This window comes from Danio rerio, chromosome 17 (assembly GCF_049306965.1).
Source record: "Danio rerio strain Tuebingen ecotype United States chromosome 17, GRCz12tu, whole genome shotgun sequence".
Lineage (NCBI taxonomy): Eukaryota > Metazoa > Chordata > Actinopteri > Cypriniformes > Danionidae > Danio > Danio rerio.
Window position 1 is genome coordinate 11,448,194 of NC_133192.1, and position 27,061 is coordinate 11,475,254.

The window sequence follows — 27,061 nt, forward strand, 5'->3', positions numbered from 1 at the left end:
TTAACATAGAAAACAGTTCAATTTAAAAGTCTTATTGAATTTTTTCAGTATTATTGGTTTATTGTTGGCGGTTCATTCCGATGTGGTGACCCCCGATTAATAAAGGGACTAAGCCGAAAAGAAAATGAATGAATAAATAGTTTATTATGCTTTTGATCAATTCAATACTTTCCAAACCACAGATTTTAATTTTGAGGAACAAGCCTCTGCATTTAATTAGCACTTCTATTAGAAGCAGAAAAAAAACCTGTAAAACTTATGTATGAAACATCTTCAATATTAACTGACAGTTTTAATGTAAATTAAGACAAGTTCAATAAAACTATGATGTTGTGTCGACTTAAATTCATATGCAACAAAATTTTGAATTAAACAAGTTTATTTCTGAAAGAATCTCTTATGATCACCAAGGATTTATTAGCATTTTTAAAATTAAAAGCACAAAAAAAATGTACCAAGTTTACCAAATTTACCAAAAGTTACCATATAAGAACTACAGTTCTGTTATTCATCCATTTTCTTTTCGGCTTAGTCTCGATTTTAATACATTCAACTCTGCAGGACGATATGCATCGTTTTTTTCCGCACATTCCAGCTGACCGCTTATCTCCGTAAAGGGCGGCTTTCCATCTGAAAATCTGAAAACATGATAAAAATCAGGGGGCTTTACTTTTTCTGGATTTTTTTTTTTTTGAAACACTGTTGGTTGGGTTCAGGGAAGTGGCTGTGTGGGTCAATCTGTGCTTTTGAAATCACTACCCAGCAAACAATTTTGTGTTTAACAGATGTTTAATAGACATCTGAATGTAGACAGCTTGGCTAAAACAAGGCCAGAATTGCATTGTCAGTGAAAATCTAACTGACATCTCAGAATAGCCCTAAACTAGACTAGTGGTTAGATAGACAAATTAGACAGACTTTATATGTGTAGCAGGCCCATGCAGACACCTTTAAAGGGGCATGTACAGGATGCACTTTCTTGTGTTCATTCATAGGTGTGGGTCGCTAGAGCACTTCAGATCACTTTGGAAGGGCACTTTCTATACAAGACTAAAAAGAGCATGTGCACTGCACAGGTTGAGCCCTATGTGTGCACGTGTCTGATATGTAGTCATTCTTTCATTTTCTTTTCAGCTTAGTCTCTTTATTAATCTGGAGTCACCACAGCGGTAATGAACCGCCAACCTATCCAGCATATGTTTTACGCAGCGAATGGCCTTCTAGTTGCAACCCATCACTAGGAAACACTCATACACTCCCATTCACACACATAAACCATGGACAACTTTAGCTTACCCAGAAGGGACGTGATGCTGGGGAAAAAAAATGGAGGGGGAAAAAATGGAGAAAAAAAAAATCAGTGAATGCATGTATAAGTGCTGATAAGCGCTGACTGACAGACATGTGCATTCTTAAAGTGACACCTCTGTTATCAAACAAAACAAAACCAGATTCATTCCCTGCTCTGATAACAGAGGTTCTCTCGATAACAGAGGTGTCACTTTAAATGGAGTGTACAGAAGCTGATCTGGGATCAGTTTATCATACGGAGCGCATCTGTCAGTCAGCGCTTATACATGCATTTACTGATTCAGGTTGCATATGAAGGGCGATGATCGACACACAGCTTTAATGTAAAGAAAGTAAATGCAAACATTTTATATTAATATCAGCAAGTTTTCAAGATTCCAAATATATGAAAAATATGGGAAAATACTTAATAATAGGATGATAGAATGGTAAAATACAGGAGAAAACTGGCAAAACAGAAGGGTTTTTGGTTTAGGGGAGGAGGGGCTTAGTTAAATCAGTGCTTTTAAAAACATTATTGGTTAGGTTTAGGGAAGGAGAAGGGAGGGTCAGTCGATCAGTCAGTCAGTCAGTCAGTCGACAGCGGCCTCTTGTGGATTTACACAAGAACAGCAGGCGCGAATGGCACTCACAAGAAAAATTTGAGATCTGAAAAAGCGTACACAGCGGCCTCCGGTGTATTCACGAAAACAAAAACTGCAAAAAACGTAGCTCCTGGGACGCATTTGGCGCCCTCCAGAAATGTAAATAGGGGTACGTAATCAGAATGAGCCTGGGTTGGTAAAAAATGTTGTGTTTTGCGGAAAGGATTTGCGTTGGGACAACATGAAGGATTTAAGTTAGCTTGTTAGTTTTCACCAATTTAAGTTGATTGAACATAAAACAGTTAAGCTGTCCCAAAAAACTTAAGAATTGTGTTGTCTCAGCTCATTTTAAGTAAGTAGATTGAACAAATGGTAAACAATTTTTTTGAGTGCATGTAAAATAAACCAAAGCCATCTGACATTATTCAGAATACAATTGCTATTCTTTCTTGTGTGCAATTGTTTAATTAAGTAGACTATTATAATAAATGGTGGTTCATTCTGCTTTGGCGACCTCTGAAATAGAGACTAAGCTGACGGAAAATGAATGAATGAATTATAATTAAGGGCTGGGTGATGTGAAAAAAAATCTTTAAACCATCTTAATCTGAACATTCACGTCATTCCTGACATTCTTCCCCAATATGTTTATGTACCTTAAACAAACTCTCATTTAACAAATTCAAACTGAATGCATCCAATGGCATTAAAACATTGTTCAACAACTGTTGCTGTAGCTCCTTTTAATAATCTAAAAAGCGATAATATCATTTTTAGCAAAAGCAGCACCATTAAGAGTCCTGAAGCTTCAGCGCAGTCCTGTAGTCCTCCATTGCCTCCTCCATCCACCCTAAACAACCCCGAACATCAGCCCTTAGTTTATACAGCAGAGCATCTCCAGGCTCCAGCACCAGAGCTTCAAAAAACAGAGAAAGAGAGAGAGAAATGTGTTAGTGTGAAATGTCACTCTCACCTTCCCCAGCGTTTATCAGTCTGTCTCCTTTATACTGAGAGGTGTACCATTATTTGTGCAGTTTCTTCCCCCAAAACAGCTTTGTTGGCAGTAAACCTCTCGGCTCTATTTGTCGCACACAGAGACTGACATTAATATTAGGCTAGCGCACATCACACAGCGCTTATCCGTGACTGAAACATCACTGAAAGACAGCAAATAGGAGGACATCTACTTTTTAGTTCACACAAGAGGGCCAATTTGAGAGCAATTTGCCATCTGCATTTGCATAAATTACCACTGCTCGCCTGGTACCTTTACAGACGCTGTTTCCACTCGATTCGAGTGAGCTAATGTATAAAAACTCATTTTCAGAGCTTACAGGATAAGCGTTCCATGTGTCTATTTATGGCTAACAAAAGCAAATTGTTTGAAGCCGCGCACTGGAATAGCAAGTGATTACTCCATTCACAGAGAAGACACTCATTAGACACCGAGGGCCATCTGTTTCCTAATATCCCACCTGTTTCAGCCGCAGGCGGATGGAATTAGGAACAGCCTCTATAGGAAACTCTGCTTTTCCATATAAAAAAATGCTTGCACATCCTTGCGTTCGACTTCATAAATATGCAACTTGCCTAGAGGAAATCTATAATTGGTTTACACTGTAACCATAGGAACCACCTGTCTCTTGTTGTACAGCAGTAAAGGGACACGGTTGCAGCGTTTGTTTTCTATATGTGTGTTTTTTTTTCCTTTTCCCCGGGCAGTCATGTGGTCAAAGCCACCATGCACTGCTTCTCTTGTGGGTGTGAAAGTGTTTGCTGAAAGCATCCATCTGCCTCTCTCTCACACACACACATATACTAGAGTGAGCAATGACTACACACATACAGTGTCATGTAGTCAATCTTTGGACTTTCAGCATCAAGTCTGTTCTACACTACAGCTTCTTCAGGTCATGAACTTCCTGGGATGACTAACCAGGCACCGTTTCTTTTGTTTTTAACCCTTGTGTACTGTTCAAACTGACTACCGTTTTGTTTTGCGTGTGGCTTTTTTTTTTTGTCCATTTGATTTGTATTATAATCATATTTTTAATTGCGAAGCCATGACAGGATATGATCAAGCATTGTTGGTTTTTGACGGCTTCACTGTTGATCATCAGTTGACAGCGTTAACCCAGATAGACCTGTGCAAATACATTTCTAGCTTTCTAGAATTTCTAGAGTTCTATGGAGTACAACTGCAGATTATAGTGTCTGTGCATAACTTACTATGTTTACTGTTCTGAGAGCTGAGCTGCTTATTTTGATTATCGCAGACACATCAACATAAGTGTGCAATGGTCTGAAAGAAACTTAGCTTTTTTATATGCTGTAATGGCTTGGCAATCAAAAAGAAAATGTGATTATAAGTCATCAACATACCGAAAGGGTAGTAAATTTAATGTAATTGTTGAATTTTTGAACATTTTAAAAGCATTTTCCCAAAATACGTGTCAAAACAATTGAAGCAACATTTCATTTGCTGAAACACAATGAAAGTTGTGGCCAAATTAAGACTCACACAAGGGTTAATATCCATTTACGAGTGATTGTAACTGAAGTTTTTACAAACATTGGTAAGGAAATATAAATAAATTTGTTGAATATAAAGAAATGTGTTTATATGTTTATTTAAAATGTGTGTATGTGTGTGTGTGTGTGTGTGCGCGTGTGTGTGTGTGTGTGTGTGTGTGTGTGTGTGTGTGTGTGTGTGTGTGTGTACGATTTTTTTTTAACACATTTCTAAACATAATAGTTTTAATAACTCATTTCTAATACCTGATTTACTTTATCTTTGCCATGATGACAGTAAATAATATTTGACTAGATGTTTTTCAAGACACTTCTATTAACCTTACAGTGATATTTAAAGGCTTAACTAGGTTAATTAGATTAACTAGGCAGGTTGGGGTAATTAGGAAAGTTATTGTACAACGATGGTTTGTTCTGTAGATTTTTTCGGGGGGAAAAAATGTATGGGGCTAATAATTTTGTCCCTAAAATGTTTTTAAAAAAATTAAAAACTGCTTTTATTCTATCCAGAAGAAAACCCAAATAAGACTTTCTCCAGAAGAACAAATATTATCAGATATGCTTTGAAAATTTCCTTGCTCTGTTAAACATCATTTGGGAAATATTTAAAAAAGAAAAAAAATTCAAAGGGGGGCTAATAATTCTGACTTCAACTGTATATACTACTGGTGTCCTGACATTTTATCCTACCCCTCAGATTATGCTACCAACAATGTATTTGAATGGTTCTGAGTTTGGGGTTAGGGATTTGGTGGGTTAGGTCGATATTACAGCTTCATATCACAGTAATCTATAATAAAATTTACAGTGGTAGCAAAATCTGATGGGTAGCATATTGCATCATCAAAATAGCAATACCTACTTTTTGAATGGGAGGTAGGACAATCAGAAAAGGTAGAACACATCAACAGAACAACAGTCAAAAGTTTGATGTCAGCTTTTTTCTTTTTTTTAAGAAAATGATTCTGTTCATCAAGGTAGCATGTGGTAAATGTAAAAAAATGGTTAGATTGTTGAATATTTATTAAAATTTTAAATAACTGCTTTCTTATTGTATGTAGTTTTAAATGAAATTATTACTCTAGCCATTATTGCTTTTTTACTATTAAATCAATAATAATAATAATAATAATAATAATAATAATAATAATAATAATAATAATAATAGTAAAAGTGATTTCTAAAGAATCATGTATCTCTAAAGACTGGAGTAATAAAGCTATACATGAAATTATTAACTACTTTTGAACAGCTATTTTATAGCGCAATAACATTTCACAATTTTACAATTTGTGCTGTATTTTAAATTAAGTAAATGCAGCCTTGGTGGGCAGGAGAAGCTCATTTTAAAATATTTTAAAATCCTACTGACCCCGTATATATTAAAATTACTGTTGTTAAGTGTTTAAAACTTTATATTAATCTATGAATCTTGTTTATAGCTTCCAAAAAAGCAGCACAACTTTTTTATGTTTAGCATTAATAATTTGAAATGTGGCGAAGTAGTGGTGCAGTAGGTAGTGCTGTTGCCTCACAGCAAGAAGGTCACTGGTTTGATCCTTGGCTCAGCTGGCATTTCTGTGTGGAGTTTGCATGTTCTCCCTGCGTTCGCGTGGGTTTCCTCCGGGTGCTCCGGTTTTCCCCACAGTACAAAGAAATGAGGTATAGGTGAATTGGGTAGGCTAAATTATCCGTAGTGTATGAGTGTGTGAATGAGTGTTTATGGATGTTTCCAGAGATGGTTTGGGACTGGAAGGGCATCCGCAGCGTAAAAAAACGTGCTGGATAAGTTGGCGGTTCATTCCGCTGTGGCGACCCCAGATTAATAAAGGGACAAAATTTTGTACACTAATATGTTTTGTATGCATATTGCATCAGACGGTCAGCACATGGACATGTGGGAGGTCTGATGGCATACTATGAGTATGAGACTATCTGAATTAGTTGAGGATAAAGACAACTTTGCTATCTTCTCAGCAGCTCTCCATTCATCATCTTGACAAAAGGCCTCCACAGAGATATCAGCCTGCGTTATCAAATGTAATTAAGTGGCGGCGACATCGAGCGTCCGCCTGATGTACAAATCTCCCTGTAAAGCGATGAATCATTATTGGCATATTAATATCAGGATGTTTCAAAGTTGGAACATAATAACCTTTATAAATCCACACGACCATAAAATCAAAAGACACAATACACGCTGTAGTTCAGCATTTGGGCCTGCGCTCTCTTGACACGCTGCATGATGATTAATGTGACCTTCAGTATTCATTGTAGTGAATAGAGACACTCAGGGCTGAGAGTTAGCTTTGTCTCTGTGCATTAGCAATTAGTTGATATAAGGTTATCATTCTCACGTCAGAGTTATATATATATGTGTGTGTGTATATATATATATATATATATATATATATATATATATATATATATATATATATACATACATACATATATATATATATATATATATATATATATATATATATATATATATACACACACACACACACACACACACACACACACACACACATATATATATATATATATATATATATATATATATATATATATATATATATATATATATATATATATATATATATATATATATATATAGTATTATTAGAAAATATAAGCCTAAATAAATTACACAAGTTGGTTTTTAGTTTAAAAAAAAAAAAAACATGAACATGGGTTGCTGGTGTGAAGCTGCATTTTCAAAGTCACACACGACAAAATGAATATAATTGGTAACACTTTACAATAAGGCTGTCTTAGTTAATGCATTTACTAACATGAGCAAATAATGAACAATACATTTATTGCAGTATTTGTTCATGTTGGTTAACGTTAAAATAAAGTGAAAATACAGTTGTTTTTTGTTAACAGGGTTGGGCAAATATACAGTGAAATGTATTTTAAAATAAGATCTATCTAACATTAAGGTATTTGGTATCAAAATAAACTACAAAATACAGCAGTCACAATGTGTATCAAAATAAAATACAGTATTTTGCATTTTAAAAATACTACAAAATACTTTTACAAAGGAGCATGACAATTTTTTGCAAATCTTCCATCAATTAGACCTATTTGATCAATCTTTAAAATTCACTTAGTGAAGTAAACAATGTTTGATAGCAAATGTGGCCAGTAAAACTGGCATCATCTCTGTACAATAATTATTCAACCTCTTAATATTTTAAAACGGTGTTAAATAAAGTGTTAAAGTAAATGTATTGTTCACAAAATTTTTCAGAAATCTATTTTTTTTTGTATTAAAACTGTATTAGGATTTTTTTAAATATGAAATATTTGGGTTTCAAATGTTGTGACATCTTAAGGCTTACATCTTTCCTCTTCATTTATACAGTGGACCTGAAGTGTGTGTGTACACTGTAAAAATGGCTGTGATTTCAACAGTAAAAAAACAGTAGAAAAGCTACAGTACAAATCCGTAACCTGGTTAACGGTATGTTTCCTTAATATATATGGCGAAAAAACGTAAATTGACTTTCCTAGAATTCCCTGCATGGCACATAACTTTTTATGCATTTTGTTGACATTAATATGGATCTTTTTAGTTGTTTCCCCATCAGTTATGTACATTAGAGATTTATGTTACATCTAATGTTGATTAACAATGTTTATTTCATGACTTTTATTTTATGCGTGTTACCATACTGGTGTTTAGTAGCTGTGTGAATGACACTGAGCCCTTCTATATGCTGATACTCTTTTCTGCTTGTGGGAGAAGTTGATTGTGATGTGCATTGGCTCATTATGTAACTTTCTCATTACCACCTGAATGTGGGTGTGCTAACGTTTCTAACTGTGTAACAAAAGATGTGTAGATGTTGATCATTCAAAATACAGACATATTACCTCTATAAATTAATAAAATATGGTAATTTACCGTAATAATAAAAAAATACTTTTACGGTTTGTACCATGTTTTTACGGTAAAGTACTGGCAACCACAGCTTCCAGTTTTAAACAGTCAATTTTACCCATTTATTTTTTACAGTGTATATAGTTCCTTAAAAAATGCTGTTTTACAAAAAAAGCATTTTTACTGCCTTTTTGTCAACTACCCATATACAGCCTGTTTTTTTACTACTGGACAAAAGGTAATAACTTCTAAACTAATTTCGCAAGAAGCATGTGCTTATGATTGATCACAGCTGGTCCCACATTAGCTAATGCATGATCCACAAATCAGATGATTCCTAACTCACATTAAAAAAAATCTGAGTTTCATGCCTCAGTTAACTTCATTTTGAAGAACCCCCTCTTCCACTCCTACTTCTCCCCTCTTTCTTCATAGGACGTCAAGTCGGTCCTATGGTTAGCACTGTTGCCTCACAGCAAGAATGTCACTGGTTCAAGTCCTAACCAGGCCGTTTATATTTTCTCCCCGTGCTCGTGTGGGTTTTCCCCAGGTTCTCTGGTTTTCTCCCACAGTCCAAAGACATGCGACATACAGTAGGTGAATTGACCAAACCAAATTGGCACCACAGATGAGCTCTTTATTAGCAGTATATCTCTCCATAGGGATCCCTTATTTGTCATTAGCTATAAATAAGCAGGGGAGTTCTTGAGAGTTCTCTAGTTCTCTACCTGAACTCAAACTCCCCCTCGGCCTACAAACGAGAAGGAGCCCCGGGCTCAAGGATCTTATGAGCTCAGGGCTCTCTCCTGGGACAGCATGCCAAAAACACTTCATAATCAATAATCAGCTAAGTGTGAACTCTTAAAGCTTTGATGTAAATCAAGTTTGATGCTATATAGCCACACTTACTGCACTTATTAAATTATAACAAAGAACCAGTGTTGGTCTGAATGTATTTACCAAGCAAAGCAAACTTTTCCATAAGGTTTGCTTTGTCAAATCGACTTGAACTCACATCAGTTTGCTCTTCGATTTGGCTTGAAGTATACCTGGGCCATTAAATTAGACTTCAGGGGACATAATGGTGCATGGGTGTAAAATATGACTAGCTTAATAAAAGTTGGCAGTAAACTCAGCCTCCTACAGCTCACCTTGTGTAAGGTCCCTCTCAGCTGATTGAAACTGTCTTAGAGAGCAGTGCAGGTTGGCTCTGTTAAAGTAGGCATGTGCAGACAGCGGGTTGAGACACAGAGCCTCATTGAAATCCTGCAGGGATTCTGGAACCTTTCGCAGCAGAGCATGAGTGATGGCTCGGTTCAGGATGGCAGACTCATCTGAGGGGTCCAGCTCAAAAGCTCGGCTGTAGTATTCACATGCCTGTGTCACAGGGGAAAAAAAGAAAGAGATTTACCATATTTCCCAGTGGCTCTCAGCTAGAGAGTGAATCAGTAGTGAACTTCATCTGGCTTTACCTGCTCAAACTGTCCATTGTAAAAGAAGAGGTTGGCAGCATTGAAATAAGCAAGGGCATATGCTGGGTTGAGGCTGATAGCGGTTTGGTAGTCCTTCATGGCACTAGATTTATCCCCCCTTAATTGTTGGATCAGACCTCGGTTTGTGAAGAGCTGCTCTGTGAAAGGGTTGTACTAAAAGGCCAAACAAAGATGTATTAAAGGGATAGTTCATACATAAAATAATATTTAATGTTAATATCCTTTTCATTTTTTTCTTATTATTAGAACATTCAAATGATCCGCTGGATCTGTGGTCCTTAGTAAGTCAGTAAATGCAAGTCAATGGGACGACCAGCACTTCGATAGTTTGAATGATTCTGCTTAAGATTAATTGTTTTAACTTGTAAGCGAGATGCATTTGAGGCGAATTCTATGCATGCATCGTGCGTTCCGCATCATTTACAAAAAATGTAAAAAAAACCTCTATTCACATATTTGCATTGACTTTGTATGTAATTTACTTGTGCAAATACTTAAATTTATACTTTGCATGATCCCAGCATAATACTCATGGCTCCAGAGGATACTTTTAGGTCTTATGCAGGTAATAATTTTATGTTAAGATTTACTTCGTAAGACAGTATTCATTTTGTTTTGCCTGTATGTTCGTTGACTCTGTAAGTACCAGTATTGCATTATAACTTGCATTATATGAATCAATCAAGGACCACTGTTATAGCAATAATATTCTTTAATCATGTGTTGTAAAAAAAATTACCCCAGCATCTTGGCTGACCTGAGAATATGAATAGCAAATTTCTTTTATTTGTGATCTCTTAAACCCTTGTGTACTGTTGGGGATGTTTTCATCCCCTCTGGGATGATTTTGAGTCTCAATTTGGCCACAACTTCCAATGTGATTCAGCAAATGGAATGATTTTTGGTGACAAATTTTATTTTGTCACTAATCTTATGAAATTCCATTGAAAATATGAATAAATTCAACAATACACTCTGGGCAAATTCACAACCCTTTCGTTAGTGGCTGTTTTCCCCCATTGACTTCCATTTTAGCGACATTTTTTGATTGCAATGCCTTGACATCATATAATCATGCATTCTTGATTGGTTTTCCCTGTTGGGAAGAGGTAAAATATGCATGTATTTTTACTGTTGATCATCAGTTGCAGTGCAAAAAAAAAAAAAAAAAGCTTAGTTTCTGCCTTCTATTTGGAGTATAGTGTGTGTGTGTGTGCGTGTGTGTGTGTGGCAAAGAGAGAGACCTTTGTACACTTATCTTGATAAGTTTAAGAAAATCAAAATAAGCCGCTCAGCTCTCAGAAAATAGTAAACATAGTGAGTGTACTTATGCACACACACTATAATCTGCTGTTTTCCTTTTTTTTCACAGGCCCATCTAAAGGGTTAATGCTGCCAACTGATGATCAACAGTAAAACATTTTAACAGGGAAAACCCTTAATATCACAAATGCATGATTATATGCCATCATGACAAAACATTAAAAAATATGATTAAAATGGAAGTCAATGGGGCAAAAACAGCCACAAACATAACAAAAGGATAGTAAATTTTAACAGTACACAAAGGTTAAAGGTAAATATCGTTTAATAAATAAACAAATAGACAGACAGACAGACAGACAGACAGATAGACAGATAGATAGATAGATAGATAGATAGATAGATAGATAGATAGATAGATAGATAGATAGATAGATAGATAGATAGATGGATGGATGGATGGATGGATGGATGGATGGATGGATGGATGGATGGATGGATGGATGGATGGATGGATGGATGGATGGATGGATGGATGGATGGATGGATGGATGGATGGATGGATGGATGGATAGACAGACAGACAGGTAGCTCGACAGACAAACAGACATACAGACAGACAGACAGACAGTTAGATAGACAGACAGACAGACAGATAGATAGATAGATAGATAGATAGATAGATAGATAGATAGATAGATAGATAGATAGATAGATAGATAGATAGATAGATAGATAGATAGATAGATAGATAGATAGATAGATAGATAGATAGATAGATAGATAGATAGATAGATAGATACTGTGGATGGATGGATGGATGGATGGATGGATGGATGGATGGATGGACAGACAGACAGGTAGCTCGACAGACAGACAGACAGACAGACAGACAGACAGACAGACAGACAGACAGACAGACAGACAGACAGACAGACAGACAGACAGACACACACACACACACACACACACACACACACACACACACACACACACACACACACACACACACACACACACACACACACACACACACACACACACACACACACACACATACATACATACATACATACATACAAACATGCATACAAACATACACGCTCACCTAAAAAAAATCTAAAAGATTCAAAAACAAATGAGCATTCTTACTGAACAAAAATGACAGCGTATATAAAACTACAGTACACACACGGGTACCGAACCAAACTGTTCCCCAAACAACCTCTATAGCAGTGTTTATGTCCTGCAGGGCTGCAAACTTGTTTCCCATCTGTAGACTGGTGGCAGCTCTGCCTTGATACGCAGCCCAGCATTTAGGGTTCACCTCTACAGCCACCGTGAACTGATTCCAGGCTCTCTGGAAGAATCCCAAAACCTGCGGTAAAGGACAACATTTCGACATGGCTTAGTGGAAATCAATAGAGACTTGAGAGGCAACAGGCTGTCTGCAAGATACCGTTCCCTCTCGAGGGAAGAGAGACAGATAATGAGGGCCAGGATGAATACCAAGAGGAATCAGATATATCCTTGTTTGTTGACCTGATTTCTGTGGTTTGTCTCTGGGCTCGGGCATTAGTACTTCCACATTTATTAGAGAAAGGTTTACTTTTAAATAGAGGCTTGAACAACAAAGTCAAAGACAGTGTGTACAGATAAAAAATACCAGACTGGTCAAACAAAAGTCTTTCTTTGTGGGGAACTGAATAGTAGAGGAGCCATGCCTAGGGAGATTTGAAGAGTTTAGGGTTTCTAAGATAGCAAAGGTTAGGATTTCTAAGCACAGAATGTGTAAAAAAAAAATTAGGGCTGTGCAACATGACGATATATACAGTTGAAGTCAGAATGATTAAAAACCCTAAATTACTAGCACCCCATTTCCCAATTTCTGTTTAAAGGAGAGCAGATTTTTTTCTACACATTTCTAAACATAATAGTTTTAATAACTAATTTCTAATAACTGATTTATTTTATCTTTGCCATGATGACAGTAAATAATATTTTACTAGAACATTTTCAAGACACTTCTATGCAGCTTAAAGTGACATTTAAAGGCTTAACTAGGTTAGTTAGGTTAACTAGGCAGGTTAGGGTAATTAAGTTATTGTAAAACGATGGTTTGTTCTGTAGACTATCAAAAAAATATATAACTTAAAGGGGCTAATAATTTTGACCCTAAAATGTGTTTTAAAAAAATTAAAACTGATTTTATTCTAGCCAAAATAAAACAAATAAGACTTTCTCCAGAAGAAAAAATATTATCAGACATACTGTGAAAATTTCCTTGCTCTGTTAAACATCATTTGGAAAATATTTTAAAAAGAAATAAAATTTGGGGTTTTAATAATAGTTTTAATAATTCTGATTTCAACTGTACATCATATGGATAAAATAAAAAGTAGTTCAAGTAGTATTACAAAATATTTTGTAGTGTCACATTGTTTATGGTTATACATTTTTTATAGTGCAATATTACATGCCATTACAGGGATGCAGAAAGTAACATGAGTAATAGAATTATAAGAAAGTTGCAATCTTAAAAGAACAATTTTTGCATTGTGTGTTTTATTTAGAGATATTTAATTTTGTATTTATCATTCGTTTTTAAAATGTTTTATATTTTATTAATATTTATTTAATATTTTCAGTTATGATATTTCATAATTGATTAGAATTTAGGGGTGGCGCGGTGGCTCAGAGGTTAACACTGGCGCCAGCAAGCAGCAAGCAAGGCGCTGTTTCGAGCACCAGCTGGGCCAGTTGGCGTTTCTGTGTGGAGTTTGCATGTTCTCCTTTAGTTGGCGTGGATTTCCTCCTGGTGCTCCAGTTTCCCCTTACAGTCTAAAGAGATGCGCTGTAGGTGAATTGAATGAACCAAATTGACCGCAGTGTTTATTTTATATTTCTAAATTTAAATATACATGTGGACTGAAGGTATAATAAAAATGATAAATATAATCACATGAATTACAATTTTACAATAAAAAATAGTCCTGTATTGACATGATCAATATACAGTATAAAAACTATTAATTGCTTAAATTTACAGAAATTGTATGTCATGATCACGATATGAGATGACCTACTGCATACTGTGGTATGAGATTTTTGTCATTTTGCTCAGCCTTATTCCAAATACATTACCATTTTTTAAATAGTTTAATTCAGAATAAGTAGTAAAGTTGTCAATAGTAGATTGATTAATTTATTTGACCTAATAGACATATTTTGATCCCACTGGTTGCCTGCTAATATTATTATTACACGTATTACAATACAAGCCAACATATTAAAGTGATTTATGAAAGACATGGAGGCCCAATCCCAATTCTACCCCTTAGCCCTTCCCCTTACTCCTACTCCTCGTTTTGCACGTTCACGTGAAGGCGTAGGGGTGTCCCAATTCTCTTTAGCTTAAAGGCCGGAAGGGCTAGATACCCCTTTATACAGAGATTTTTCAGGACCACACTCGAAACCAAGGGGTAAGACAATTTCCTAGAATACACCAGCCACAACGGCAGCATGGCAGCACACGGAAACCAGGAGATCCACAAATTAGTATTTTTTTGTCATTATTAAGAATTATCATTATAAAAATAATTGTCTTTTTTTTTTACAACAAACAAGCATATTTTTTAGTACATTTATAGCGCCGTTTGTGTTTTACCAACATGCTTTGAAAAATGCTAAAATAAAAAACTGCAATCCTTAATAATAACTCTTGTATAGCAGTCCCACAACATTCTGTCACTCTGTGACACTCGAAAACCAAAAAAAATCTAGTGGCTGGGAATGAGCTTTTTACAGTGTCTGCTATAATGTTAATGTTGTGTTTGTGTGTTTATATAGATGAATATGGCCACTGTGTAACTGCACAGTACAGTTACAATCATACTGCTACATTATATCGTTATGATAACATGATATATACCTTTAGTGATTTCCTGAAGATAAATAGCAAAAAAATAGCACAACTGGAATAACTACAGCAGTCGCGATCCTCCATCTAATATAAAGCATGAGATCACGATGACATGTGCGGATGTTGTAGTGCTGTCCCATTTCTTAGGGGTACATTTTGAAGCCCTTCTCCTTCACACTCTGTTTCAAGGGCCAAGGGGAAGAGGTACAAATAGAATTGGGATTGAGCCATGAAATCTCAAGTGGAAACAGGTAGAATGCAAGGAGATCTCAATTTTGGAAATATCCAAAAAAATGAATGGAGTAGCAATATAACTGCATCTGCCACAATTACAACAGCAACAAATGTAATTTCTAACCCACAACAAGTACCATGCTAACATTTTCTGTTACCAGTATAAAACCAAATCACAAATAAAATCTTTCTACTATCTCAAGTGTATCCTCTAGACAGCAAAGAGATTAAATGGAAACCGAGTAAATCTCCTGCTTCTTAGATGTTTCTCCTGAGGGGAAAAAGTAATCTCATATGTGTCTCGTCTAAAGATTCAGAGGAAATCACAATTGTGCACAGATTTGCCAAGAAACAAAATGTATGCGGTCGAAATTAAAAAAAAAAACATTTCAGATCAAATTCTCCCAAGAACAAATTATTCACACCCTTTTTTATTTTACTTGTAGTAGAAGTATCAAACTAGATACTTAAATGAAGCACTTGGGAATCTTTCTAAACCCGTTAAGCTGTGAAGGATCAACCTGCCAGAAACAAGAAGAAGCAAGACAATTATTTTGACTCTACCTGTAAATTGTATGCCAGGCTAATGCGGGCACTCAAGCAGAGTGGATTGAGATGGAGGGCTGAGAGGAAGTCCCTCTGGGCTTTTTTCCTGGCCTGATTGTGCCCATAATCCATGAAAACGTTGCCTCTACCCACAAGACAATCTTGCAAGAAGGGATCAAGTCTTGCAGCTTCACTGTAAGCATCCACAGCTTCCTGCAACTGGCCGAGCCTTGATCACAGACAAAGGAAGTAGATCATCAGACTCAATGATGTGCTTGCAAAATTAGATATCTGTTTAATTACATAACTCTTGCTCGAACCATCTGTTCTAATATCTCAAAACGCTTTAATTTCCACTTTTGAAATATTAAATGACAAGCTGTGCGACATTGCCAGTGCAAACATTGAATTCACCCAAAAGATGCCATATAAAAGAGGAGAAAAAACCCACCCTGCAATTACAGCTTTTCTGTAGTGGTCTTGTGAAGACGCATTTATCTGAGAGTGCTTCTTTAAAGCAATAAAAATGCCAGCTTACAAGGATCTGAAAACATTTTGCTCTTTTATTCTGTAAATGATAGTTCAGAGAGCAACGCGTCTTGTCAGAGCTGCTCAGATATTTCATATTATTATAGACCATGTAGCCAGATGAGACATCCTGTCTGTCATAGGCTGTTAATCTGATAAAAGCAAGATATGAATGCATTCTGAAGACATGGTGACGTTTGAGTGTTGATCGATAAAATGAATAGACACGTTCTGAATGCACTGTTTAAATGCTGATCTGCATGATAAGTGGCACAGAGAGCATCAATAACTATTCATGAACGTCATAGAAGGTTTTAGAATACCTTAAATAATGTAGCCCTCAGAGTGGAGTTGCAATGTTTCCTCGGGTCCTATACAGCTTTTCTCAGTCACTTTGGTACATTTCTCAGATCAGAATTGAAATTTGCAAATAGCAAAACACTATGGATTACCCGCAAAAGCCAGTCTCCTGCTCAAAATACTCAGTTCATCCCTCACTACTAAATTTCTGTGTCAATAAAGAAGACAGTGTCAATGTGTACGGATAAGACAGTTAAATTAATTAGTCATGTTGTCAATACAACTGTGTACTCTGGAGGGGTGTTCTGGCGCCCGATTTGATTGTTATCACTCGATTGAATTGGCATTATCAGTGGTTATCAGCTGATAGATATGGGCCAGTATAGGCCTTCTGCACCGACCAGTAGGCCTCACAAGGTTGTCATCATCCATCCACAGGGTTAATCAGCTATATTAATAGAGAAGACTTCAGATCCAGATCTGTTTTTACATTACTGTGATGGTTTAGGGTAGGGGTAGACGTTTATAAAATACAATTAATGGGAAATTTAATAAATAATAGCAATAATAATTTTTTTAACTTCTGGCTGCAGCCATGGGTGATCTATAACTGATTAACCATGTGGATGGATGATTACAGCCTTCTGAGCCTACTAGTAGGAGCAAAAGTCCCCTACTGGCCCATATCTCTTAATAACGAGAGGGGTCTGGATGCACACCTAGTGCAGTGCATTCTGAGCTGCATCCAAAGCTTTTTAATGGGCTCACCTAACCCCACCCCTCACCGTGACGTCACTCACTCCATTTTAGAGACTTATGTCGGGCATTGCATTGCTCAGTGATGCAATCTCAACTTGCATCATAAAGGCTGCATCCAGATAGGATTGCTGATAATGCTCATTCAATCGAGTGAAAACATTTAAATTGGCTGGTTCTAATGTAAACTAAGATTTTTTTTATTGCTTTATGTAATGTAATTTGTTAATAGATCATGCCATTATGATACAGAAAGGAAAAGACAGCACTGCATAGCACAAAAAAACAAAACAAAAGTAGAAATGTGAACATAGGTCTTCTTTAAGATGCACCTTCAATAGAAAAAGTCAAGATTCACCTGGGATAAATTTAGACAGATTTAGAAAAAGAAGTCTAATGGAAATGTATAGGAAAATACATCATGACAAAATAATATGACAACTTATTCAGCCATTTTGCATGTAGAGACTTAAGCCATAAACAATATATTAAATGCTGACCAAAATATGAGACCAAAATAATTCATTTTAATCAACATGGCATAAGCAATTGATAATGTAAGAAAGAGAATTGCACATATTCATTTGCATAGATGCGTAAAAGCATTTGAAACTTCTTCAAATAAATAAGAAACTGCTTTTTTGATGTGCACAAATGACAAAATGATCTGAGGATAGGTGGTTTCTGATCTGAGACATGTACCAAAGTGATTGCTATGTCTTAAAGGTCTAGGGTAAGTAAGATAATGTACCTTAAAAGAAATGAATACTTTATTTCAGCAAAGATACATTCAATTGATTAAAAAATTAAAGCCATCTATAAACCTACAGATTTCACATTTGAACTTTATTTTTTTCATAATCTTGAAAAAGGATTTCCAGCGAAAAAACAAACAAATTTTTTTTTTCACATTGATATTAACAGCAAGTGTTTCTTGAGTTTCAAATCGAACAAACTATTTCTGAAGGACCATATATCTTCCAGATATTAATCATGTGATTCATTAATCATAAATAAATGAATTTTTTTAAAGTATTAAAATTTCTTTAATTTAAAATTGTATTAACATTATAAAGTATTAATGTTTCTACTCTATTTTAATTCCGAGTTCCACACGATTCCTTCATGTTTTCCCAACACACAGTGATTGGGTTAACTTAATCGTTTTTACACATTTTTTTCTTATGTTCAAATTTATTATGATTGATCATGCAACAATTAAATTTTTCCCCAAAAAAGTATTGGGTTGTTTCAACTCATTTTAAAAGTAATTTTTTGTGTAACCATAAGAGACACTGTATCTTTCAAAACCATATAAAAACAAAAATCTTTTGAAAATGTTAAAATGTACATGCTTAAAAAAAATGTTTTTTTTATTCCTTAAAATATATATTTATTTTTGACATCTCAATTTCATCTTTACATTTATTTGTGTTATTTGTGTAAATAGTTCTTATTATTAACATCAATATTTTGTATTTTAACATGATAAACTTCAAATGGGCCACACTTCATTTCCCATAATCTGACCTTATACAAATCGATACAAGATCTTATGAATCACCTACTTAGTGTAGCACATTTAATATTTCCAATTAAAGTGTCCTTCTCTGAATGTTTGATGCTTTTAAATTCCAGTGATGAAAACCAAATGAACAGCCATGATTGAGTCTTAGAAGGCTAAAACCTTGATTTTATATTTGAAACACAATAGAAATTTACCATGCTGTGGGGCAGATATTATAAACTGACTGCCGCTGCTGGGAGAAAATTGTTCTCGACTTATGCTGAGCAATTTCGCACTGTGAAACGGTCAATCACTTTCCACAATAACTCAAAATAAATGCACACCTGTGGTGAATAACTCCAAGTGCATGGTAAATTAGTACATCTGCTGGCCGCTTCTGTGCCGCAGCCTTTAAATCCTGCAACAAAACACAGTAATTTTCAAGCACAAATATATTATAATACAATAAAATATATAATGAAGCCATTGAATTTAAAATTCACAAAATTGCTTTCAGATTCAGAATCAGAAAGAGCTTTATTGTCAGGTATGTTTACGCATATGAGGAATTTGTTTTGGTGACAGACATATTCACAGTGCAAGAGAATGCATTTAGGCATGTTCAAAAAGCAGAAGAAGAAGAAGAAGAAGAAGTAGAAGAAGCAGAAGAAGAAGAAGAAGACGAAGAAGTAAAAGAAGACGTAGAAGAAAAAGAAGAAGAAGAAGAAGAAGAAGAAAGGTGATTTATAAATGACTTTGAACTTGGCATGGTTGTTGGTGCAAGACGGGCTGGTTTGAGTATTTCAGAAACTGCTGATCTACTGAAATTTTCGTGCCAAAACATCTCTCGAGTTTACAGAGAATTGATCGAAAAAGAAAAAATAACCAGTGAGCGGCAGTTCTGTGGGCACAAATGCCTTGTTGATGCCAGAGGACAGAGGAGAATGGCCAGACTTGTTTGATAGAAAGGTAACAGTAACTCAAATAACCACTCTCTACAACCGAGGTATGCAGAAAAGCATCTCTGAATGCACAACACGTCCAACCTTGAAGCAGATGGGCTGCAGCAGCAGAAGACCACACCGGGTGCCATTCCTGTCAGCTAAGAACAAGAAACTGAGGCTACAATTCACACTGACTCACCAAAATTTGACAATAGAAGATTGGAAAAAACGTTGCCTGGCCTGATGAGTATCGATTTCTGCTGCAACATTCGGATGGTAGGGTCAGAATTTAGCATCAACAACAGGAAAGCATGGATCCATCCTGCCTTGTATCAAAGGTTCAGGCTGGTGGTGGTGGTGTAATGGTGTGGAAGATATTTTCTTGGCACGCTTTGGATCCATAAGTATCAATTGAGCATTGTGTCAATGCCACAGCGGTTGTTGCTAGATCGAATATGGTTGTGGCCGGAAGTTAACGAGAAATATTTATATTATTTATTAAATGTCCCATTTATTGTATTTTATTAACATCTACCCCAACCCCAACCAGTAATTGTACAGAGTATTATTTACTATATGTCATCTATTAAATTACCCAATAAAATGTATTTTTACGCCTACCCCCACCCCTACCCAAAACCCAACCATCGCAGTACTGTAAAAATATTCACTACTGATATACAGTGTCATAAAAAAATGCTGCTGTATAAATGAGCATATCGCACTTCCGGCCGGCCGAGTATTTAATCTATACTTTATCCCTCACAGCCTACCTGAGTATTGTTGCTGACCAAGTCCATCCCTTTATGACACAGTGTACTCATCTTCCGACGGCTACTTCCAGCAGATGAACGCACCATGTCATAAAGCGTGAATCATCTCAGACTGGTTTCTTGAACATAATAATGAGTTCACTGTACTCAAATGGGCTCCACAATCACCAGAGCTCAATTTAATATAGCACCTTTGGGATGTGGTTGAACGGGAGATTCACATCATGGTTGTGCAGCCAAAAAATTTGTAGCAACTGCGTGATGCTATCATGTCAATATGGAACAAAATCTCGGAGGAATATTTCCAGTATCTTGTTAAATTAAATCAGTTCTGAAGGCAAAAAGGGGTCCAAGATGGTACTAGTAAGGTGTACCTAATAAAGAGGCCGGTGAGTGTGTTGCAAAGGGTATTTGATAATTGCTACAGAAATAACCCAAAGCATGATAAATTTGCTTTTAAAAACCTTGACAAAAACAAATTATAGATTCAATCAGCGTTTCTTACTTTACATCTCTGGCTTACCTGAAGGGCACTGCTGTAGTCATTTAGCTCCACATAGAGCAGGCCACGATTTATCAAGACTTTCAGTTCAAGCTCTGTCTTACAGCCCAAGAGCAGCGTCACGCTGTAGTCTCTGAGAGCCTTGAAGATAAAAAAGAAATAATGTGGAGGAAGAGAACAGGCATGCATTAAAATGCAAATGCAGAAGTGCAATTGTGATGAAAAGATATCCTGCATTTGTATACGTTTCTGTATATATGATCCCGCATACACTGCTGAAAAAAAAAACCTCACCATCTCATAATGTTGCAGTTCCTGAAAACATATGCCACGGTTGTAGTAAGCGAATGAACATGCAGGATCGATTTGGACTGCCATTGTTAGATCCTCCACTGCACTCTTGTATGCCTAAAACAAGATGATGAACATACAACATATTTCAGAGAGCATCAGCCTCAAGTGTACGATAATTATGCTCAAAATGGTGCTATTTTTACTAACTTTCAAATAGAATTTAAGAGCCCCTTTATACAAGTGTGCTCTGAGGCTCTTCGGCTGGATCCTGATAGCCTCATTACAGTCGAGTATGGCCTTTGCATGTCGTCCTTCAGCCCCATAAAGGGCAGCTCGGCTTAGATGCACCTTGGGAAAAATGAAAAACCATTTCAAATCTGAAACTTGGAATATGGAATAAATAATTTCATTTCTCTAAATAATAGTATTTAGAGTGTACCTGACAGAGCATCAGGGTGTACCTGATAGAACTTGGGGTTGATTTTGAGAGCTCTATTAAAGTCTTGCACGCCTGTGGAGTCTTGTAAATGAATGCGACAAAGGCCTCGCTGATGGTGAGCCTCGGCATGGTCTGGGTTTAAGCTCACAGTGCTGTTAAAAGCATCCAAAGCCTGAAGGAGAAGAGAATCTCCACTCTCCTATATTAAAAAAAGGTGATGATAGAGTAGTGACAGATATGGCTGCGTTTCCATCTGCTTCTTTTTTTTAAATTATCATCACATCTTGGGAATCTGATAAAATGCTACATTTCTACATTTCATATCTGGATCACACATAACATTCATAAATCAATATTTTTTGGGAGTTATGATATTAACTAATATAAATTAATTTATTACCTGAAACAAAAGCCTTTGCGTCACGTAGCATACACCGATTAAATAGAAGACCTCTGCAGTTTCTTTTGCAGGACTGAGTTTAGCTTTAGTGCTACCCAGAAATGACAAGGCCTTCTTAAAAGTTTCCACTGCTTCCTGTGTTTGACACAGTATAAAACATTCAATATGCAAAAAAAAAATGCAGTTTTTTTTGTTTATTTATTTTACCATCCTAATTCCCTTGTATTTTGTATTTTATTAGCCTAAATAACCATAACCTAAATACCCGAGTCTGTCACATTTTAGGGTCTCCTTGAAACGTTTCCATTGTATTCCGAGCTATTTGAAAGTGTGTAGGAAAATCAACGACGACGACCGGATTTGAGTTCGGGGAAGAGCAGTTTCAGAAATCAGGTACGACAAAAACAGAATCCAAAATATAACAACAGGGTGAGAATGTGGTAAAATCCGAAATTGTGGTAAAAATCAGACGAGGGCTTTTCTTTTTCTGGACGGCTTTTGTAAACCATCGGTTGGTTTTAGGAAAGTAATAGGGTGGGCGGGTCAATCGCTGTCGGTTGACAGCCACCTCTGGTGGGTTCGCGGAAACGGCACTCGCGAGAGACATTTGAGATGCGAAAAAGCCAGCCTGATCTCACGAGAAAACGTAAGTATTTTACGTTTTGGCAGTTTAGTGGCTAATTCAGTTCAGTCGTAAGAAAATGTACGATTTTAAAAAGGAGGCGTGGCACCTAACCCCACCCCTAAACCCAACCGTCATTGGGGGATACGCAAATCGTACTAAAATGTACGAATTAGATTGTACGAATTTGTACGAATTAGCCACTAAATGAAAAAGTTACGAATTGCCGTGAGATTGTGTTGGAAAAAGCGCACACAGCAGCCTCTGATTCGCGAAAACAAAAACTGCAAAAATACATACTTCCAGGGACGTATTTCGTGGTCTCCAGAAACGCCCATGGGATTACGTTTTCAGAATGACGTTGGAGAAAATGTAGCGCATTTTTGTAAATTGTTCGGGTTGTGAGAAAAGGCACCGTGTGTTTTTTAAAAAATGGGTTTGCGTTGTGAAAGTTTGCAGCTGTCAAACGGATAAAGATCTATCCCAAGCTGGCGATTTTTTTCAATCCATGTGTTTTCTTAAATTGCAGCATGTTAAGCTCTACTGCTCACCATATTTTTACGCTTGTCTTGCAGTTTGCACTACTTATGGCCTCTGATGTTGCAAAATGTAAAGAAATTCTTGAGGTGCTCAGCACCCTGCATATGTATGGATGGATTTTTCTTACTGCTGCAACTTTCGAACAGACAAATAAAGTCATCATTAAAATAAATAATGTTTGTATAAACTAATATAAAATTAAGAAATTATCACTGACACTAAGAATTTAGGGGAAAAACATTTCTATACAATGCGTTGTTTTTTACCTAACATTAGGGAGTTGTGAAAAAAATGAACCATGGTTTCCACAAAAATATGAAGGAGTTTTCAACACTAAAAAGAAAAAGATACGGTCCTTGAGCAGCAAATCAGCATATTAGAGTCATTTAGTGGAAAATCATGTTACAACATTTACCCAATTAGCAAGACTAAATAAATGCAGCTATTGACGTTGCATATTAAAATTTAAACCAATAAATTTAAATCGACACTCCATTCAAATTTTAAAAATCTGTATTTTACATTAACTGTAAAAATAACTTCAATGCATCTTCTAGAGTATTGCTTTTGTGTACTACTGTACTACAGTAAATCAATAATGTGAGCAGATGACTTTAGAGAAGTTTTCTTGCTGTTTTTCAGGCTTAGTTCTGCCAGACAGAGCTTGACTTATAGAGACAGGGTCTCGGACTCACTGTAAACCTGTGTTCCTTCATCAGCGTCCTCCCGAGAAGAATGAGGTGTGGAGGAGAAGGCTGTGTATCGACCGCTTGCTCCAGACAGACGATGGCATTGGCATCATTCCCCAGGAACGACTGGATAACAGCTTGCTGGACTGCTGATAAACCCAGAGCTGCGACGCAAAGCAGGAGAGCTTTACAGCTTGGTCTAGTAGTTGTTATGGCAACATAAAGCACATTTTCCAGTTGGGCCAGGTGGACAAACAAGATTTAATGATGATCATTAAAAGATGGGCAGCAATAAGAGCTGAGGTATTTCAAGCGCTAAACATATGCCTGCAATTTTCAGTAGGGCGAAATGAACTTTGTATGATCATTACCTGTTTTCATTTCTGCTGCATACTGAATGCAGAGGGCAGCCAGGTCAAAACATTTCATTTCATAGAAAAACTTCCCTCTAAAAGAGAGTAAAACAGTCTTTATATCAGATATTCACAAATTAAAAACATAAAAAGTGCACTGGCATACGGTTTTATAAGGACTGGAATAACCAATGGGTATAATGAGCACAGGCCCAGGGGCCCGTGCGCACTTAGGACCCAGGCAAGGTGGGAATGGCAGTGGAATACTGATTTTGGAGTGTCTATTTAGCGCAGCAGACAGCAGTGTGAGTGTCGTAGGTTGTAAAGTGCATGGCAACATGTTTTGACGCGATCAATCATGAACCTGCTTCGAATCCAGCATATGATGAACACGTTCTTATTTTTTTTTCCCCACTAGATATCAGATTTTGCCTACTCTTCATCACGAGGAAGACAAGTAGGGATCATTAATAAGTGTGTGTATTATGGAGGATTCAGATTCATAGAACTGGATTGGAGAGGTATTATATCAAAATCATATGCATTATAAGTTTGTAGAAGTTATGCATATAAATATATAAGTTTAATATATACATTAGTACTGCGTCTGTGAACTGGAACAAGTATAAAATCCAATAATTTTTACTAGATGTATTAGTATTTTATTTTTTCAAAGTATGCTTTAAATGCGTTTAATGATATAAAGTACATATATTTCTAGTCTACAAAGATTTTACTTATTTTTATTTTCAGAATGTGAGCAATACATTATAGATGATTTTTATTTAAATATATATTATATTAATCTAATTATTATATTAATCTAATCTTTTTCATTCAATAGGGGTACGGTCAGGTAGGGGGCCCACAAGACATTGTGCCCAGGGCCCTCTGAATTCATAATCCGGGCCTGGGTTTATTAGATCATGTCTTCATTTATTCTGTATTTGGTTATATTTTGTCTTTACTTACAGTTCTGCATACGATTTATAAAGGCAGAATTTATTTTCTGTTTTTATACTCCTTGCACAATAGACAATATGATAATAATGGGGTCTGGGTATACAGTTGCAGTCAGAATTATCAGCCCTCCTGATTTATTATCCCCCCAGTATATTTTCCCCTAATTTCTGTTGAATGGAAAGATTGTTTTTAACACATTTCTAAACATAATAGTTTTAAAAACTAAACAATTTCTAATAACTGATTTCTTCTATCTCTGCCATGATGACAGAATATCATATTTGACTAGATATTTTTCAAGATAATTGTATTCAGCTTAAAGTGACAATTAAAGGCTTAACTAGGTTAACTAGGCAAGTTAGGCTAATTAAGTCCTTAAGTCATTTTTATAACAGTGGTTTGTTCTGTAGACAATCGAAAAAAATATATAGCTTAAAAAGGCTAATAATATTGACCATAAATGGTTAAAAAAAAATTAAAACAGTTTTTATTCTAGCCAAAATTAAACAAATAAGACTTTCTCCAAAAGAAAAATTATTATAGAAAATACTGTGAAACGTTCCTTGCTCTGTTTAACATAATTTGGAAAATATTTGAAAAAGTAAAAAAAAAAAAAAAAAAAAAATCATAGGAAGGCGAATAATTCTAACTGTGCGTTTTGTGTAGTTTCTAAAATGTATATGCAAAACAACTATTATGTGAAATAGCTTATTTGAGCAATACTAATTAAATATGAAAATGCAAGTTTTATGATGCCTCGAAATTTGGAAAAATAAAAAAAAATTGTCAGCGCAGAACTAGGCAGAAAATTTTGCCTAGTTGTCAATGCACCGTTACTGTATATATGCCAACAGCACTGTGTCCTGAGTTTGAGTGCCAACCCGGTGACTTTCACGATCACATCCCCCTCTCTCTCCCACTTCACTTCCTTTCAATATACTTTCCAATCATAATAAAAGCTAAATACTATAAAAAATCTTTTTATTACAGTTTTAAAACTGTTATGCATATAAAAATGCATATATGAAAACAGCTGCAAATGCTCGGTGGAATAAGAACCCTGGAGGTTTTATTCCTCCACAAACATTTTCCAAACATTTGTATGCCAAAATCACTTCATGGGGCAATATGGTGGCTGAGTGGTTAGCACTGTTTCCTCACAGCAAGCAGGTAGCTGGTTTGAGTCCAGGCTGCACCAGTTGGCATTTCTGTGTGAAGTTTGCATGTTCTCCCCATGTTGGTGTGGGTTTCCTACAGGTGCTCCGATTTCCCTCACAGTCCAAAGAAATGCACTATAGGTGAATTGAATAAACTAAATTGACCATAGCGTATTTGTGTGCATGTGAGAGTGTATGGTTGTTTCCCAGTACTGGGTTGCATCTGGAAGGGCATCCACTGCGTAAAACATATGCTGGATGAGTTGGCGGTTCATTCCGCTGTGGCAACCCCTGATTAATAAAGGGACTAACCCAAAGGAAAATGAATGAATGAATCACCTCATGATGTACAGATCATAAGCATCTGGTTTTAAGTGTATGGCTCGAGTCAAATCTTTCACCGCTTTGCTCAGATTATTCACCTGTGAGAAACACAATTTTAATTTAATAAAAAAATAATAATTTAAGTTAACCAAAGATCCCAAATTAACATTATATAGTAAATATAGATAAA

General features: G+C 36.0%; 2 protein-coding genes across 21 annotated transcripts in view; one reads left to right on the top strand and one right to left on the bottom strand.

Annotated features, from left to right (window-relative positions):
- sec23a (Sec23 homolog A, coat complex II component) overlaps positions 1–9,183 on the top strand; it is a 175,667-nt gene extending 166,484 nt beyond the window's left edge. Inside the window, exon 19 of the transcript XR_012392677.1 lies at positions 8,561–9,183. The gene's annotated coding sequence lies outside the window, so the exon portion shown is untranslated. The remainder of the gene's footprint in view (positions 1–8,560) is intronic.
- The window catches only part of ttc6 (tetratricopeptide repeat domain 6), a 64,289-nt gene that overhangs the window by 4,987 nt on the left and 32,241 nt on the right, over positions 1–27,061 (bottom strand). For 14 of the 20 annotated variants that reach the window (XM_073928184.1, XM_073928181.1, XM_073928179.1 and 11 more), the window contains 14 exons: positions 26,887–26,969; positions 24,446–24,522; positions 24,081–24,238; positions 22,224–22,358; positions 21,846–22,022; positions 21,592–21,732; positions 21,385–21,498; positions 21,112–21,231; positions 19,216–19,289; positions 15,799–16,009; positions 12,304–12,456; positions 9,795–9,968; positions 9,474–9,699; positions 771–2,811 (listed from right to left, as the gene is read on the bottom strand). In XM_073928184.1, coding sequence (XP_073784285.1) covers positions 2,687–2,811; positions 9,474–9,699; positions 9,795–9,968; positions 12,304–12,456; positions 15,799–16,009; positions 19,216–19,289; positions 21,112–21,231; positions 21,385–21,498; positions 21,592–21,732; positions 21,846–22,022; positions 22,224–22,358; positions 24,081–24,238; positions 24,446–24,522; positions 26,887–26,969 — 1,968 coding nt within the window. In that variant the 3' untranslated portion in view covers positions 771–2,686. Of the gene's footprint in view, positions 1–45; positions 639–770; positions 2,812–9,473; positions 9,700–9,794; positions 9,969–12,303; positions 12,457–15,798; positions 16,010–19,215; positions 19,290–21,111; positions 21,232–21,384; positions 21,499–21,591; positions 21,733–21,823; positions 22,023–22,223; positions 22,359–24,080; positions 24,274–24,445; positions 24,523–26,886; positions 26,970–27,061 lie in introns of those variants that run through there. The other 6 variants (XM_073928178.1, XR_012393238.1, XM_073928177.1 and 3 more) reach the window with 6 other exon arrangements.